The sequence below is a fragment of the Rhinopithecus bieti genome, unplaced genomic scaffold, assembly GCF_001698545.2.
Source record: "Rhinopithecus bieti isolate Rb0 unplaced genomic scaffold, ASM169854v2 scaffold_26504, whole genome shotgun sequence".
In the NCBI taxonomy this organism is placed as follows: Eukaryota; Metazoa; Chordata; class Mammalia; order Primates; family Cercopithecidae; genus Rhinopithecus; species Rhinopithecus bieti.
In genome coordinates, this window is record NW_016812891.1 from 66,338 (window position 1) to 81,644 (window position 15,307).

The 15,307-nt window shown below is 42.7% G+C and overlaps 1 protein-coding gene across 1 annotated transcript in view; it reads left to right on the top strand.

Moving 5' to 3' along the window:
• The first annotated feature begins 1,792 nt into the window (after positions 1–1,792).
• SLC16A10 (solute carrier family 16 member 10) overlaps positions 1,793–15,307 on the top strand; it is a 142,304-nt gene continuing 128,789 nt past the window's right edge. Inside the window, exon 1 of the mRNA XM_017847101.1 lies at positions 1,793–2,403. Within this exon, the coding sequence (XP_017702590.1) occupies positions 2,061–2,403 (343 nt within the window). The 5' untranslated portion in view covers positions 1,793–2,060. The remainder of the gene's footprint in view (positions 2,404–15,307) is intronic.

The window sequence follows — 15,307 nt, forward strand, 5'->3', positions numbered from 1 at the left end:
TTTTCTGATGGTTAGCCAGGGGTTATGGGTTTTGGCAGGAAGACCACAGAGGTAAAGTACCATTTTCATCACATCATATCGGGGATACATTAGCATCTGGTTGAGGTACTGTATGCCATTTTTTGCACCCTAAAGTTACTTCTTCCCCCCACCCCCTCTTTCCATCCTATACTCTTTGGAAGAAAGTTACTATGCATACCCACACTTAAAGAGTAAACCATTGTACTTCACCTCCATGAGGGAGGAGTATGTTCATAAAGTATTTATATTTCCTGCAGGAGAGATTTGTCTATTCTCTCTTCATTATTTATTTAATCATTTACTTACATCAGTATTGACTCATGGATAATTCTTACATATGTGTGTGTTTGTGTGCATGCAAATATATAATCAATGTGCTTTCTTTGCCCAATAATATGTTGTGGACAACTTTCAAACTCAATAAATACAGATGACTTTCAGAACTTTTAGAGGTTATAAAGTAAGTATTTAATCAGTCCTCTACTGATTAAATAAAGGTACATTATACTTCCAAATTTTCCTTATTTCCAACAATACTGGGGTAACATCTTCATACATTCATTTTTGTGCACTTATGTGCCTAATCCTTAGTTTACTATTTTGCCCTCATTTCTAAGGCAGATTACACTTGAGCTGTGTTCCCCATTCCACAACCAAGCACGCCTTGCTTTCCTTAGTTTATGCTATCTTCTCTACCTGGAATGCTCTTTTTTCTGTCTTGACCTACTGAAGTCGCATGTTTGAATCAGGGCTTCGGCCAAAGGCTGCTTGCTGTAGAGGCTCTTCTACAGTGTTTTGGAGAGAATTTTAAGGGATTATCTCACCTCTCTCTTTTGTACACGTATTATAACACATCATCTGAGCCTCCTAGTCTCTCCCAGGACTCTTTTTCCTACCAGTTTATGAACCGATAGAGGCAGAAACGTGATCGATCGCACTCATCCGTGTACTCTACCACAGTGGTGGGCACATCAAGTAACTAACATATTCTGACTTTGATTGAAGCGAAGAATCCGAATAACAGAAATTAAGAAGCATCCTCAATATTGCATAGCAGGTTACTCTTCCTTCCTTTCACATAGGATGGCACTCCACGCTTCAGGGAGACAGAAGAGTTGAATACAGGTTTTAGTTTTTGTTTAAAGTGAAAACGACTGTGATGTAGTTGAAAAGTAATGCTTTCTAGCTTTCTGTTAAAAATATTAGTTGGTTGAAGACTTTGGAATTGCAGTGCAGTGAAGACTGAAAATAAGCATTTTCGGTGTGCCAAATATTCATAAGGAAATTGTATACGAATGCAAGAGAATGGAACTGAAGTAATAAAATAAGGCCTCTGATCCTTCAGACGACTTCTTTAAGAAGCCAGGTGGCATAAAGAATCTTACATATTATAATTAGTACTGAGAGGTCAATGCCAAAACATAACACAAACACAATCGAGACAATGTTACTGTGACTGTGACTGTGACGCTGTGTCGGTAAGTTGAGGCTAAAGATAGAGTATTGCTCTCCTGAAGGCCCACCGAGCCCGCACCTAAGAGACGCGGCCCTTCTGCTCATGCTTTGAGGCGGGGTGACCCACACATCTGTGCCCCTCTCTGAGCAGGAGGAGGCCCCGTCGCAGACGCGCGCGCAGACGGCGTCTGCAGCAGGCACCTGGGGCCGCGCGCCGCGGGGCGCCCCGCCTCCGCTCTCCGAGGCCCAATCATCGGGAGGCTGTGGGGGCACGTCCCGCTCCCGGCCACGCCCCCAACCGGTGGGGTGGGGGGGGTGCTTTTAAGAACCGGCGACTGGCCGTGGGCTCAGTTGGGGGTGCGGGGCTGTGACCTAGAGGCTTCGGTGCGGATCCTCCAGGCGTTCGCGCGCGCCAGCTGTCCTTGCGGCCGCCTGCGCGCTGCCCGCCCGCCCGCCCGCCAGGGGCTCCGCCGCCCTCGCTTCGGCCTCGTTAGCCCGCCAGGAGTCCCGCAGCTCCTCCGGGAGCCCGCTGGTAACTCGCGTCCCTCGCGCTCCTCCAGCGCCTGAGGGGGCCGCCTCGGGCCATGGTGCTCTCCCAGGAGGAGCCGGACTCCGCGCGGGGCACGAGCGAGGCACAGCCGCTCGGCCCAGCGCCCACGGGGATCGCTCCGCCGCCCGGCCCGGGACCCTCGGACAGCCCCGAGGCTGCTGTCGAGAAGGTGGAGGTGGAGCTGGCGGGGCCGGCGGACGCGGAGCCCCATGAGCCTCCTGAGCCCCCCGAGGGCGGCTGGGGCTGGCTGGTGATGCTGGCGGCCATGTGGTGCAACGGGTCGGTGTTCGGCATCCAGAACGCTTGCGGGGTGCTCTTCGTGTCCATGCTGAAAACCTTCGGCTCCAAAGACGATGACAAGATGGTCTTTAAGACAGGTGAGGCGCGGCGCCCGCCGAGGCCAGCCTGGGGGACCCGCATGGGGCCCCCGAGCGCACCCCGCGTGTGGGCTGTGTCTGCCTCCGAGTGTGCATGTCGGTGGGTCCTCGTGCCAGAGGGTGCCAGCGGGGGGCGGGGGGGTCTGTCGAGTTGCAGACAGAGCCTGCCGCTTCTGGGGCCTCGGGGTGCCTGTCTTTATGTGGAATCCAGCTGCAGAGCTGTGTGTTTGCAAGCAGGTTGCAGAACTTACTTGCCGAGATCGTCCTCCTTTCCCCTCGGCAGAGTAGACACTAACAGTCCACAGGAGCCCTTCCTTTTAATGTTTGAAAACAAACAGAACCCCAGAACCTTCAACCCCACACATCGCCCTGTCATTTTTGTGGTCTCTTTCGTGACTATGCCAGTTGTGTAGTTCTTCATCTGCCTCCCTGGGCCGCAGAGGGGTGTGCGTATGTTGGCGGAGCGGGGGGTGGAGTTTGGAGGAATGAAAGAGATTTGTACGAAGGTCACTGGAGTTCCGAAGGGGGGCCCTGCAAGAGTCAGGGTTCCGTGCCTTCCCGCCCCCCCCCCACCCTTTTTTTTTGCCCTCTGGGCTAAATGTAGAAAACACGGGAGGCAGCCGGATTAGGGACTGGGATGAGGAAGGTGAGGTGTTGCTTCTTCCCTCTTCCTGTTGTTTTTTTTGACTTTTTTTAAACCATATAGTAAATTAGATACAAATGGTGCAGATTCAGCATTTTCTCCCTGTAGAGCATTATTATGACTTTTTGGCTGGTTAGGCAAAAAACAAGTCTAAGACCTTCTGCATGACACTTTAACATAAATTATTTCACTTTATCCTGCAAGGTGAGCGCGGTCAATCCCATTTAGATGAGAAAACTGTAGCTCGGTGAAAGTGTCTTGGTGGGTAGTAGAATGGCAATAAAACACATATCAACTGACTTCAAGGGCTGAGTGATTTCCATTACTGAATCAACCTCCCTCCCCGTCATTTGGGACAACTTTATATGATTAATAGTCTTTTTTTTTTTTTTTTTACCTTGATTTTCTATTATTTTTAGAGCGAATATTCCTTAGGTCTTTAAGTATGCGTATAAGGAATGGGCAAGACTGTAATAAATTCTAAGACAAAGGTAATGCTGGGTTATGTTGAGAGTTTTAAAACCATATATAAACACTATTATACTATTTGTATCATTCTGCAACTTACTTTTCTTCCATTCTGCATCATGTTTGTGACTTATCTAAATAATACCTCAGTGTGAACTGATAACTCAAATTCTTTCCATTTTAACTTACATGGTTTGCATTGTTTGACTGTATTATACTGTATGCATTCTCCCTTTGATAGGCATTTAGATTGTTTCCAAACTCATTCTAAACAATGCTGCAATGAATATTCCTGTACACTGTCTCTTTATGCATGTGAATACGGTATCATATTTAACCTGGAATTTCTGTTCTTTAAATAGCTATTGAAACTGCTGTGGTATGCAGGTCAATGGGCTAGGTACAAAAAGTGTTAAAAATATAGTAACATGTACTTAACCATTTAAGGAAGGTAATCATTGTAAAGTTTAGCAGGGGAGATATGCGTATATAATAGTAAACAAAAGTAGTTTGGTGTCTTTTCTATGTGAGTGTTGGGTGTCAGAGAGAAAAGCCCCAAAAGAAGGCAGAATTGACAGAGTTAACATTTAAAGACTAGTTCCAACATTTACCATATTCCTGCCTGGGATTACAGATTTTTAATGCCGTCAAGACAACAGCAGTCTTTTGTTTATCATCATTTTTGCAAATTCAGTTAAGTAGATCCTTTGGTGTCTGTGGGTGTTTTTTGTTTGTTTGTTTGTTTGTTTTGTTTTGTTTTTTTGAGAGAGAGGGTGAGCAATTGCCAGAGAGAGACCATAGCTTTGCCAGGGATCAGAATTTTGCAGTGTCAAAGTCTCTACCTACTACTTGTCCCCAAAGTTCCAATTGGCTACAATATCCCAATACTGGGTAGCTGAAAGTGAGGGAAGGAACCTGGTTTTTCTTTTGCACTCTGTGAAACTTTGTGTTTTCCATTTTGATGAACATCTTTCTTCTTTTTATTCAGTTCAGTCTTTGACAACTCTTACAGTCTTGTTTGTGTATGTGTGGGTATATATCATACAATCAGTTGTACAGGTATGCTAGTTAAATGTGTGAAGGTCTTTGTGCTTCTCTGCCTGACTGCTGTATATCTATATCTGGTTGTGCCATTGCACAAGGGTGCCAAACTAAGTGGGGACTGAAAACCAGCCTGGGCTCTGGATGCCCTTTGTCTGATTCCTACAGAACGGCCCTCTGCACTTGTAATGGTCCTGTATAACACAGCATCTAGATTGAACAATGGCCATTACTTGGGTGCTAGGTAATACATATGTGACTGATAGATGTTAAGGGCTGAGGAAGAAAACAGATTTAAACTTAGTGCTGAAAACATGATTACAAGATAGTCTTTAAGCCAGTTATTGTTGAGATCTCTCTCTCTTCCCCTGTCCCCTGCCCCTTTCTCTTTCCCTCAGTGCACAGACACACACAAAGGTGTTTCATAAAGTCCCTCATCTACCACAGGCACTATTTGAGAATATCTGCTTTGAAGTTTGATTGTTCACGCCTTTTCACTTTGATATTCGAATGCTGAGTCATCTGCGTTCAAGCATATGCAAGCTTCAAATACATGCCAAAAAATATCTGGAATTTGTTTAAGCCTTTTATTTTTCAAAGTTTTGGTCTATTTCCTATTACCGTACTCATGATTGATAATGCTGGTGTTAGAGTACAGCTAGTTCTGTCTCCTTGTTTCCATTAGCTTCTTTATAGCAAGTGATTAACCTAAGGATATACAGGGAGGTGGTGGTGGGATGGAATCTAGGTCTCTAAATGATGGTGCACATTTCTTCAGTACTTTCCTGTGGCTAAGCACTTTAAATGCGTTCCTATTTAAACCTTACTACACTTCTCTGATAGACTTTGTTAATATCTTTCTTTTCGAATTTGGGAACTCAGGCTTACAGAGTTTAAGTAAGAAGTGGAGCCAGAATTCAACCCCAGGCTTATCTGACTCTAAGAGCTGGGATTTTTATTTTAATTATTTATTTATTTAAAATACAGAATACTCCATGAATTTGCATGTCATCTTTGTGCAGGGGTCACGCTAATCTTCTCTGTGTCATTCCAATTTTAGTAAATTGTTGTTCAAAGTGCTGCTGAAGCAAGCACCAGGAGTTGGGTTTTAATCATTCATCATATTGCATTGACTAGATAACATTCTGCAAATACGATGTTCTTTATGTTGTTGATTAATTTAAGTGTTAGTGATTGGTTGAGTGCTCTACCACGCATTCTGGGATTAGAAAGAAGGGTCCTTGTTTCTTGGTCTTACTTGGTGGTGAATAAACAATTACAAATTATTAATATCTTGAACTATATTTCTGAAGTGTAGAGACTTCCATAGAGGAACAAGATACTTCCATATGCTGTTCAAGCAAAAGTCTGGGGTTTCCTTTGGAGAACCATGCTCTTTTAGATTGATCCACAGCAGGACAATGTTTCTAGGCAGAACTGAGGAGGAGCCTTTCTTAGGCTCACTTCTCTTCAGGGGTCTGTTAACTGTTCCCACACAATGGATAACGTACCCAAAATTTCTCAGGAAAGGGCCTGGAGAAGTTCGTTCACACTAAGTGTAAGTGAGTTTACACATCTTACTGTTAATTCTCTTTCTACAAATGTTTACCACGTTATCTAACACGCTCTGTTTTGGGCTCTGTCCTGGGCACTGGAGATAATGACTGAGAGAGAAAATGTCAGCTGTTTCCAAGTAGCTTAGGATCTGTTGTGGGATACAAATTAATAACAGACCAGAAGTAATAGAATATTTCCCTGAAGGATTTTCAATATAACAGGACTCAATTTTATTATAAAAGGCTGAAATTCTAAGGTCATTTCAACAGGTGGTGGGGGTGGGGAAGGCATTTGAGGCCTCTTTCTCTATGGTTATAAATCTCACTTGGTGAAATTAAGACTTTGGAAAGGGGAAGTAAGCTGACTCCAAGTTGGGCAGTAGAACTATTGAAAAATGCTGACGGTGTCACAGTCCCATTATGGTGCCCAGCAAGCTGCCGATGACATGGCACTCAGAGGAGTGTCTCACATCCTGCTGTGTCTGAGGGAGCAAGCTGAACTTGAGTTGTCTCTTTTTTTTTTTTTTTGAGACGGACTCTCGCTCTGTCACCCAGGCTGGGGTGCAGTGGCGCCATCTCGGCTCACGGCAACCACAGCCTCCCGGATTCAAGCAATTCTTCTGCCTCAGTCTTCTGAGTAGCTGGGACTACAGGCGCGTGCCACCACACCTGGCTAATTTTTGTATTTTTAGTAGAGACGGGGTTTCACCACATTGGTCAGGCTGGTCTCAAACTCCTGACCTCGTAATCCGCCTGCCTCGGACTCCCAAAGTGCTGGGATTACAGGCATGAGTTGTCTCTTTTTACTTGAATTTTTACCTGTTCACATGTGCATGCTTCTTGCCTAGGTAAGAGGAATCAAATGCTTTAGGGAAGAATAAAAGGAAATACAATTAAGTGGAACATTGTTTTTCCTTAGAAAGTGTAATTTTGGGCTGGGCGCAGTGGCTCACACCTGTAATCCCAGCACTTTGGGAGGCCGAGGCAGTTGGATCACCTGAGGTCAGGAGTTCGAGACCAGCCTGGCCAACATGGTGAAACCCCGTTTCTACTAAAAATACAAAAAATTAGCTGGGCATGGTGGCGGATGCCTGTAATCCCAGCTACTCAGGAGGCTGAGGCAGGAGAATCACTTGAACCTGGGAGGCAGAGGTTGTAGTGAGCCGAGATGGCACCACTGTACTCCAGCATGGGCAACAAGAGCGAAACTCTGTCTCAAAAAAAAGAAAAAGAAAAAAGAAAGTGCAACTTTGTTTTGACTCTGCTAGATAATGGAAAACCGATGGAACTAATGAAGAGTGTAGGGTTTTTTGTTTGTTTGTTTTGTTTTGAGATTGTGCCATTTCACTCCCGCCTGGGTATCAAGAGAGAAATTCTGTCTCCAAAAAATAAATAAATAAAAAAGTGTAAATCAAAACATTAACAATTCAGTAGTTTGAAAGTAGATTATCAAAAAGGTCCTGAAAGGGAGGCTCTTTGGCTGTAATCTTTAACGCAACTCTACACTCCCTCTATGGAGACAGATTTCTTTTTAGATGGTTACAATCGCAAAGTAGGATTTTCAGTAGCATTTAGGGATGAATGAATCTTGTGGCATCTCTTCCTGTATCTTGCTAGCCCCTCTGAAACTTCAAGTCAGTTAGTGCTTCCTCAGAAGTTGGTCCCTCCCCACCATGTTTTCACATTTGCAGTTATACTGATATCCACATCGTACAGTTGTATATGACACCTAGATTATAGGAAATTTTGGCTGTCGTTCAGAAGTTAACTGCTATGTTTTGCCTTTATGCTAAAGAGATTTTGTTTTGTTTGGTAGGAAAAGCGGCCTGCATAGCTAGCCATTTCTGTATCTTAGAAAAGTTTTTAGTAACAGTGCTTTGTTGAGCTAGTTACAGTGAACAAATAATCTGGTTCATAGTCCTATACATCTTTCACTACAAGAAAAATACCTGATTGTTATTTACACTGGAAGAGAGGTAGAAAAGCTAAGAGAACTCACTTATGGCAATAAACCAATCTAAACTACCTGCTAAAATAAGTGAGAAGTTTATAAAAGTGGTTCTAGGATTTTGGAATAATAGCGAGTATGATGTGGGCATTTCATACTTCATTTCCAGAATGTTTCTGGATTCAGTGCAAGACTGAATAGCGTATATAGTGAATTCTAATTAAATACAACAATGTGAGGTTCCTGTGGTATTTTTTCATGGAATTTTATCAATAAAATTAACTGCTGAAGGAACCCAATTAGCCAAAATGAAAAGCATAACAAATTTTTTCAGGAGTGATTTTGAGGTGTCTTTTAGAATAAATTGTACTCTGCTCTTGATGTGATTTGCTACATCTTTTTGTCACAGTTCCTTGAGGCTCAGTCCCTGGCTATGTATTTGCTTCACTTTCTTGCCTTCTTCCATCCACTGTCTTGGGGCTGTTATTTCCAAATCTCATCTCTGTGTTCAAGACCCTTATTTACTATTTCTGGACAGTTCCATTTGGGTACATAGGTACATCATACTAAACTAACGTGAACTTATTTTTCAGCCACTCCATACAACCTTTCCTTACTACCAAAAATGACAGCCCATTTGTCAGCATTCTTCTGAATCCATATTCCTCCTTCTCAATTCTCAGTACATGATACCTCTGGTTGTTTAACTCAGAAACCTGGAATGTATCTTAACTTCTTATTTCTCTTCCTTCCTTACCTGTTTTGTTAATCAGAGTTTTTTTGTGTTTACCTTCTTAATGCCTCTTAAATCAGTCCCCCTTTTCTTTCACTGCTGTGTCTTAATTCATGCCTTCAATTACTTTTTATTTTATTTTTTGAGATAAGGTCTCACTGTGTTCCCCAGGCTGGAGTGCAGTGGTGTGATCATAGCTCACTGCAGCCTCACTTTTAGGCTCAAGCAGTCCTCCTATCTCAGCTTCTTGAGTAGCTGCAACACCAGGCACGTGCCACCATGCCCGGCTAATTAAAAACATTTTTTTTGTGGAGATGGCATCTTGCTATTTTGCTCAGGCTTGTCTTAAACTCCTGGCCTCAAGTGACCCTCCTGCCTCAGCCTCCCAAAGTATTGGGACTAACAGGCGTGAACTGCTGTGCCTGGCCACCTTCATTACTATTGGCCACAGTTAGTCATAACCCCTTAACAGGACTGCTTGTCCTCAGTTGTACATCTGGGTGATTTTTCTAAAAGGTTGGACCATATGATTTTTCTGTTTAAATGCCCAGTGACACTCATTACTTTTAGGAAAACGTCAAACTCCCTACTCCGAAGGCCTGCAAGTTCTGGCCCTTGCCTGGCACTCTAGCCTTGCCCCTGCCTCTCTCCCTTATTGGTGTTTGTGTTCTAGCCAACCTGTAGGTGTTAACACTGGCCCAAATTTGTCTTGCTGCTTTTTGCCTCTGTGCCTTTGTGTACTCCTGTTTTCAGTGCGATGGTTGGTCCTTGTGAGATTCTGATGAAATGGTTGGCCATTTTATTCTTTTGTCACAATCCTGGGACACAAATAGTTATTTTATGCAATTGTTACATATTTGATGCTCTTGGAATATTGGGGGTAGCTACATTTTGGAGTTTTGAGAATGATTTCAAATAAGTTACAAATTATGTTTAAAGTGGTAGACAGAGAACCTGATTTCAACCTATTCTAATAAAGCAGTCCGTGAAAGCCATTTTAAAGATGATCTGTATTTGTTAAAGTGGCAATTTTTATATTCCCTGATATGGTTTGGCTGTGTTCCCACCCAAATCTCATCTTGAATTATAGCTCCCATAATCCACACTTGTCATGGGAGGGAGGTAATTACCTGGTGGGAGGTAATTGAATCATGGGGGCAGGTTTTCCCGTGCTGTTCTTGTGATAGTTAATGTCTCATGAGAGCTGATGGTTTATAAAGGGCAGTTCCTCTGCACACTTTCTGTTGCCTGTTGCCATGTAAGACATACCTTTGCTCCTCTTTCGCCTTCCACCATGATTGTGAGGCCTCCCTAGCTATGTGGAACTGAGTCCATTAAACCTCTTTTTCTTTATAAATTACCCAGCCTCAGATATTTCTTCATAACAGTATGAAAATGGAGTAATACATTCCATTACCATAAAGAAAAGGCTTTCATGTACATTATTTTTATTTTTATTTTTTTGAGACGGAGTCTCGCTCTGTCGCCGGGGCTGGAGTGCAGTGGCCGGATCTCAGCTCACTGCAAGCTCCGCCTCCCGGGTTTACGCCATTCTCCTGCCTCAGCCTCCCGAGTAGCTGGGACTACAGGCGCCCGCCACCTCGCCCGGCTAGCTTTTTGTATTTTTTAGTAGAGACAGGGTTTCAACGTGTTAGCCAGGATGGTCTCGAACTCGACCTCGTGATCCGCCCGTCTCGGCCTCCCAAAGTGCTAGGATTACAGGCTTGGGCCACCGCGCCCGGCTTCATGTACATTATTTTTTAGAGTAGCCTTGTGGTATGTCATTACCTCCATGTATAGATAAGAAAGTTGCAACTTGCACAGTATTAGGATTGATATCAGTATTTACTTTCATTAAGTTGAACTTAAAAACAGCTTTTGGCTGGAAAAGATTGTACTTATGTCAAAGTTGTCCTGAAAGTAAAATCCTACCCCTGTCCCCAACCAGAAACTATTTACTACATATTTACTTGCATGTTCTTTAGAATGTTCTCTCAATAGTGTCTCCTACTTAAGTCATCAGAAATGCTGTGATGTCATTTTTGGAAAAGAATTCCAGAGTTATCACCACCTAGCTATAAACTGGTCTTACATTCAAATTAAACAAGCAAACCTTAACAAAAACAAGCTAAACCCTAAACATAACTTGAACAGTCAGCTCACCACAGTTCTGAGCACCTGCCTTGCCTGGTGCCACCCACGCAGGGACTGTGGATGTTTAAATTGGCAGAGATTCAGAACAGGAAACTCCAGCACACCTGGGAACTGTGCAGACCCACCACATGAGAGAGGTAGCCTATCAGTGGTTGGAGGAATGGAGGAAAGCCGTGCTTTCAAACGTACATGCCAAATGTGTGTGATCATACCTCTTTGTTAATGTGCCTTCTTTAACAGCAAAAGTAACTCCTCACCTTGCATATAGGAACTAAAAAAAAGTCAATGAAGAAATGGCTTGCCTTACCCTCAAGGAAGAGCATATAGGAACTAAAAAAAAGTCAATGAAGAAATGGCTTGCCTTATTCTCAAGGGAGAAGTCTTTTTTCATTTCACTAATTTTTAATCATGGCCATAAGTATGAAATACATATTAGAAATACTGTATATGGACCAAAGCAATGTTTCCTTTGTGGACCAAAGCCGTGTTTCTTTTTTCTTTCTTTTCTTTTCTTTTCTTTTCTTTTTTTTTTTTTAAGAGACAGGGTCTTGCTCTGTTGCTCAGTGATGTCCTGAGGCATTTGAAACCAGCTTGGGCAATATAGGGAGACCCCCACCTCTACAAAAAATTTTTTAAAAATTAGCCAGGTATGGTGGTGGTATGTGGTTGTAATCCCAGTTATTCAGGAGGCTGGGGCAGGAGTACAATTTTTTTTCCAGCCAAAAATCTGCTCTTAAGTTCAACTTAATGAAAGTAAATACTGATATCAATCCTAACACTGTGCAAGTTGCAACTTTCTTATCTATACATGGAGGTAATGACATACCACAAGGCTACTCTAAAAAATAATGTACATGAAAGCCTTTTCTTTCTGGAGTGCAGTCAGTGATGTGATCATGGCTCACCATAACCTCAACCTCTTAGGCTCAAGGAATCCTCCTGCCCCAGCCTCCTGAATAGGTGGGATTACAGGCACATACCACAGCACCTGGCTAATTTTTAAAAATTTTTTTATAGAGGCGGGCTCTCCCTATATTGCCCAAGCTGGTTTTGAACGCCTGAGCTCAAGTGATCCTCCAACCTCAGGCTCCCAAAGTGTTAGGAATACAGGCTTGAGCCATAGTGCCTGGCCCCAAAACAGTGTTTGTAACTCCCTTTGTCCCCTCTTGATAAACATAAAAATCTCACAGTACTTCAGAATTTTGTTGCACACATCCAAGTGTAGTTTGCCTTTCCTTGTGAGTGGCAGAAGATAATGTCATACTGTGTATCCATCAGCCAAAATTTTGTCAAGCTTTACTTTTATTTAAAAAAAATTTTATTTTATTTTATTATTATTTTTTTTTGAGACGGAGTCTTGCTCTGTCGCCCAGGCTGTAGTGCAGTGGCGTGATCTCGACTCACTGTAAGCTCTGCTGCCTGGGTTGAAGTGATTTTTGTGCCCCAGCCTCTAGAGTAGCTGGGACTACAGGCGCATGCCACCACACCTGGCTAAATTTTTGTATTTTTAGTAGAGGTGGGGTTTCGCCATGTTGGTCAGGCTGATCTCGAACTCCTAACCTCAGGTGATCCACCCGCCTCGGCCTCCCAAAGTGCTGGGATTACAGGCATGCGCCACCATGCCCGGTCAAGCTTCACTTTTAGTTATGTTATGGATATAATTAGAATTATTTTCTTGTTCTTTAAATACAGAATTATAATATTGAATGTGTGCTTTTAAAAAATCAGTAAATGTACCCCTCTAGAACTTCTGATCTATGCCTCTTAGTGAGTGTGGGGAGCTGTGCTGCTTTCCTCCTCCAGTGCCCCCGCTTAAGAATTACTCACTATAAGGAGTTTTAAATTCAATTAAAGGTATGCTTTAGAGAGTTAAGTCTAAATGAAAGGTCAATGATTAAATTAATGGATAAAAGCCCGTTGTACCTAGGGAAAGGTGCATTGGTCTGCAGTGCAGCTAGTACCTAGTTTTTGCTAAAGAGTAAATTGCAGCTGGGCAGGGTGGCTCATGCCTGTAATCTTAGCACTTTGGGAAGCCAAGGTGGTCGGATCACTTGAGGTCCAGAGTTCAAGACCAGCCTGACCAACATGGAGAAACCCTGTCTCTACTAAAAATACAAAATTAGCCAGGCGTGGTGGTGCATGCCTGTAATCTCAGCTACCTGGGAAGCTGAGGCAGGAGAATTGCTTGAATCCGGGAGGTGGAGGTTGTGGTGAGCCAAGATTGTGCCGTTGCACTCCAACCTGGGCAACAAGAGTGAAATTCCATCTCACAATAAAAAAGAAAACCCTAGGTGGAAGGATCGCTTGAGTCCAGGAGTTCAAGAACAGCCTGGGCAACATGGTGAGACCCCGTCTCTACTTTTAATTAAAATAAAATTAACATTAAAAGTGTAGTAAAACTTTTAAAAGAGTAAATTGTATCAGCAGTGTTCTGCCTGTGTTTAGAAAGCCAAAATTTATATTCGTGTTGCATTTAGATTGGATGCAAGACCAATTTTGAGATGTGTTTTAATATTGTAAAAATAGAAAACTGCCTATTCATTAAATGGTGATATTTATTGACTTTTCTGTGTAGATAAGTATTAATGTCAAGTCAAGTAGGTTAGTCTGGAGACTGTTTTATTAATAAAACCTTTTCATTTTACTAATTATCCTTTTCATTAGTTTTGCCTTTATGTTGCAACTTCAAATGGCAGCGTCTCAAAGGATTTACATTTGTCAATGGTTGTTTAAACAACGACATTCCACCAAGTTAATTGATGTTGTAGTGTGAATGGGGCAAGAAGTTGTCATTGTTATCCTGTAGTAATGTAGCACTGAAACTTTGACAGGAGGACCCCTAACCATGTAGTTATTGACTGTAAGTACTCTTCCCCTAAGAGTAAGATTTTTTTTTAGGAATAAATGATAAATATATGGAGTTTTAGTTGTAGGTGTTATGTTTTGTCTCCTTCTACTCAGAGAAAAATGTTACTTGTGGAATAGGCTCAAACTGAAAAAAGGACCTGATTTTTAATAAGATCAGATCCTTTGGCCATATTTTGATGTTGGTTCAAAACAAAGATTTAATATCGGATGCACAATTGTTAAGAGCTCTGTAATGTAGTAGTAACACTTGAGCCTCAGTCAGTGACTACACATTAAGTTTTTGTTCATTTTTTACAGGGCAGGGCAGGGGAGCTGGTGAGGCATAAAGAAGGGTCAGAGGAGATAATAGACTTATATTTGTATTTCTATGCATAATTACATAGGAAACATTAAATCCAGAGTTGATAAATAATTTGTATGAATGTATTATTTATTTTTGAGACAGGGTCCTGCTCTGCTGTCCAGGCTGAAGCGTAGGGGTATGAACACAGCTCACTGCAGCCTTGACCTGGGCTCAAGCGATTTTCTTGCCTCAGCCTCCTGAGTAGCTGGGACCACAGGCATGTGCCACTATACCTGGCTAATTTTTGAAGTTTTTTTGTAGAGATGGGGTCTCGCCATGTTGCCCGGGCTGGTCTTGAACTCCTGGGCTCAAGCAATCCTCCTGCCTTGGCCTCCCAGAGTGTTGGGATTATAGGTGTGAGCCACCATGTTCGGCTGATAAATAGTTTCTAATCTAAAAATCCTATTTTGTATGGAGAGGGGAGGACAAGTAGGCTATTTTTGCCACATTTTGTTGCTGGCCAGAATCTCAGAGGGTTTTTACCTGCATTAAAAATGATTAAGGCGGCCGGGCGCGGTGGCTCAAGCCTGTAATCCCAGCACTTTGGGAGGCCAAGACGGGCGGATCACGAGGTCAGGAGATCGAGACCATCATGGCGAACACGGTGAAACCCCATCTCTACTAAAAAAAAAAAAAAAAAAAAAAATGATTGAGGCTGGGCGGAGTGGCTCATTTCTGTAATCCCATCATGTTGGGAGGCCGAGGCAGATGAATTGCTTGAGCCCTGAAGTTGTAGAGCAGCCTGGGCAACATGGTGAAACCCCATCTCTACAAAAAATACAAAAATTAGCTGGACATGGTGGCAGGCACCTGTGGTCCCAGCTACTCAAAAGGCTGAGGTGAGGCCTGGAGGTCTGAGGTGAACCCTGGAGGTCAAGGCTTCATTGAGCCAAGATAGCTCCACTGCCCACCAGCCTGGGCAACAGAGCAAGACCCTGTCTCAAAAAAAAAAAAAAAAAAAAAAAAAAAAGTTATTTTTTTTTCAGCATAGACAAAGCAGGGGAAAGAAAAGATTATGTTTCAAATGTCCATTTAAGCTACTACATTTAAAGTAATACTTTCTAATGATTTAAACTTTAGATTAGTCTATTTACAGGTCACCTGGGAGATTCTTTATAAAACATGAGAGTTTATCACTTCTTTCAATACA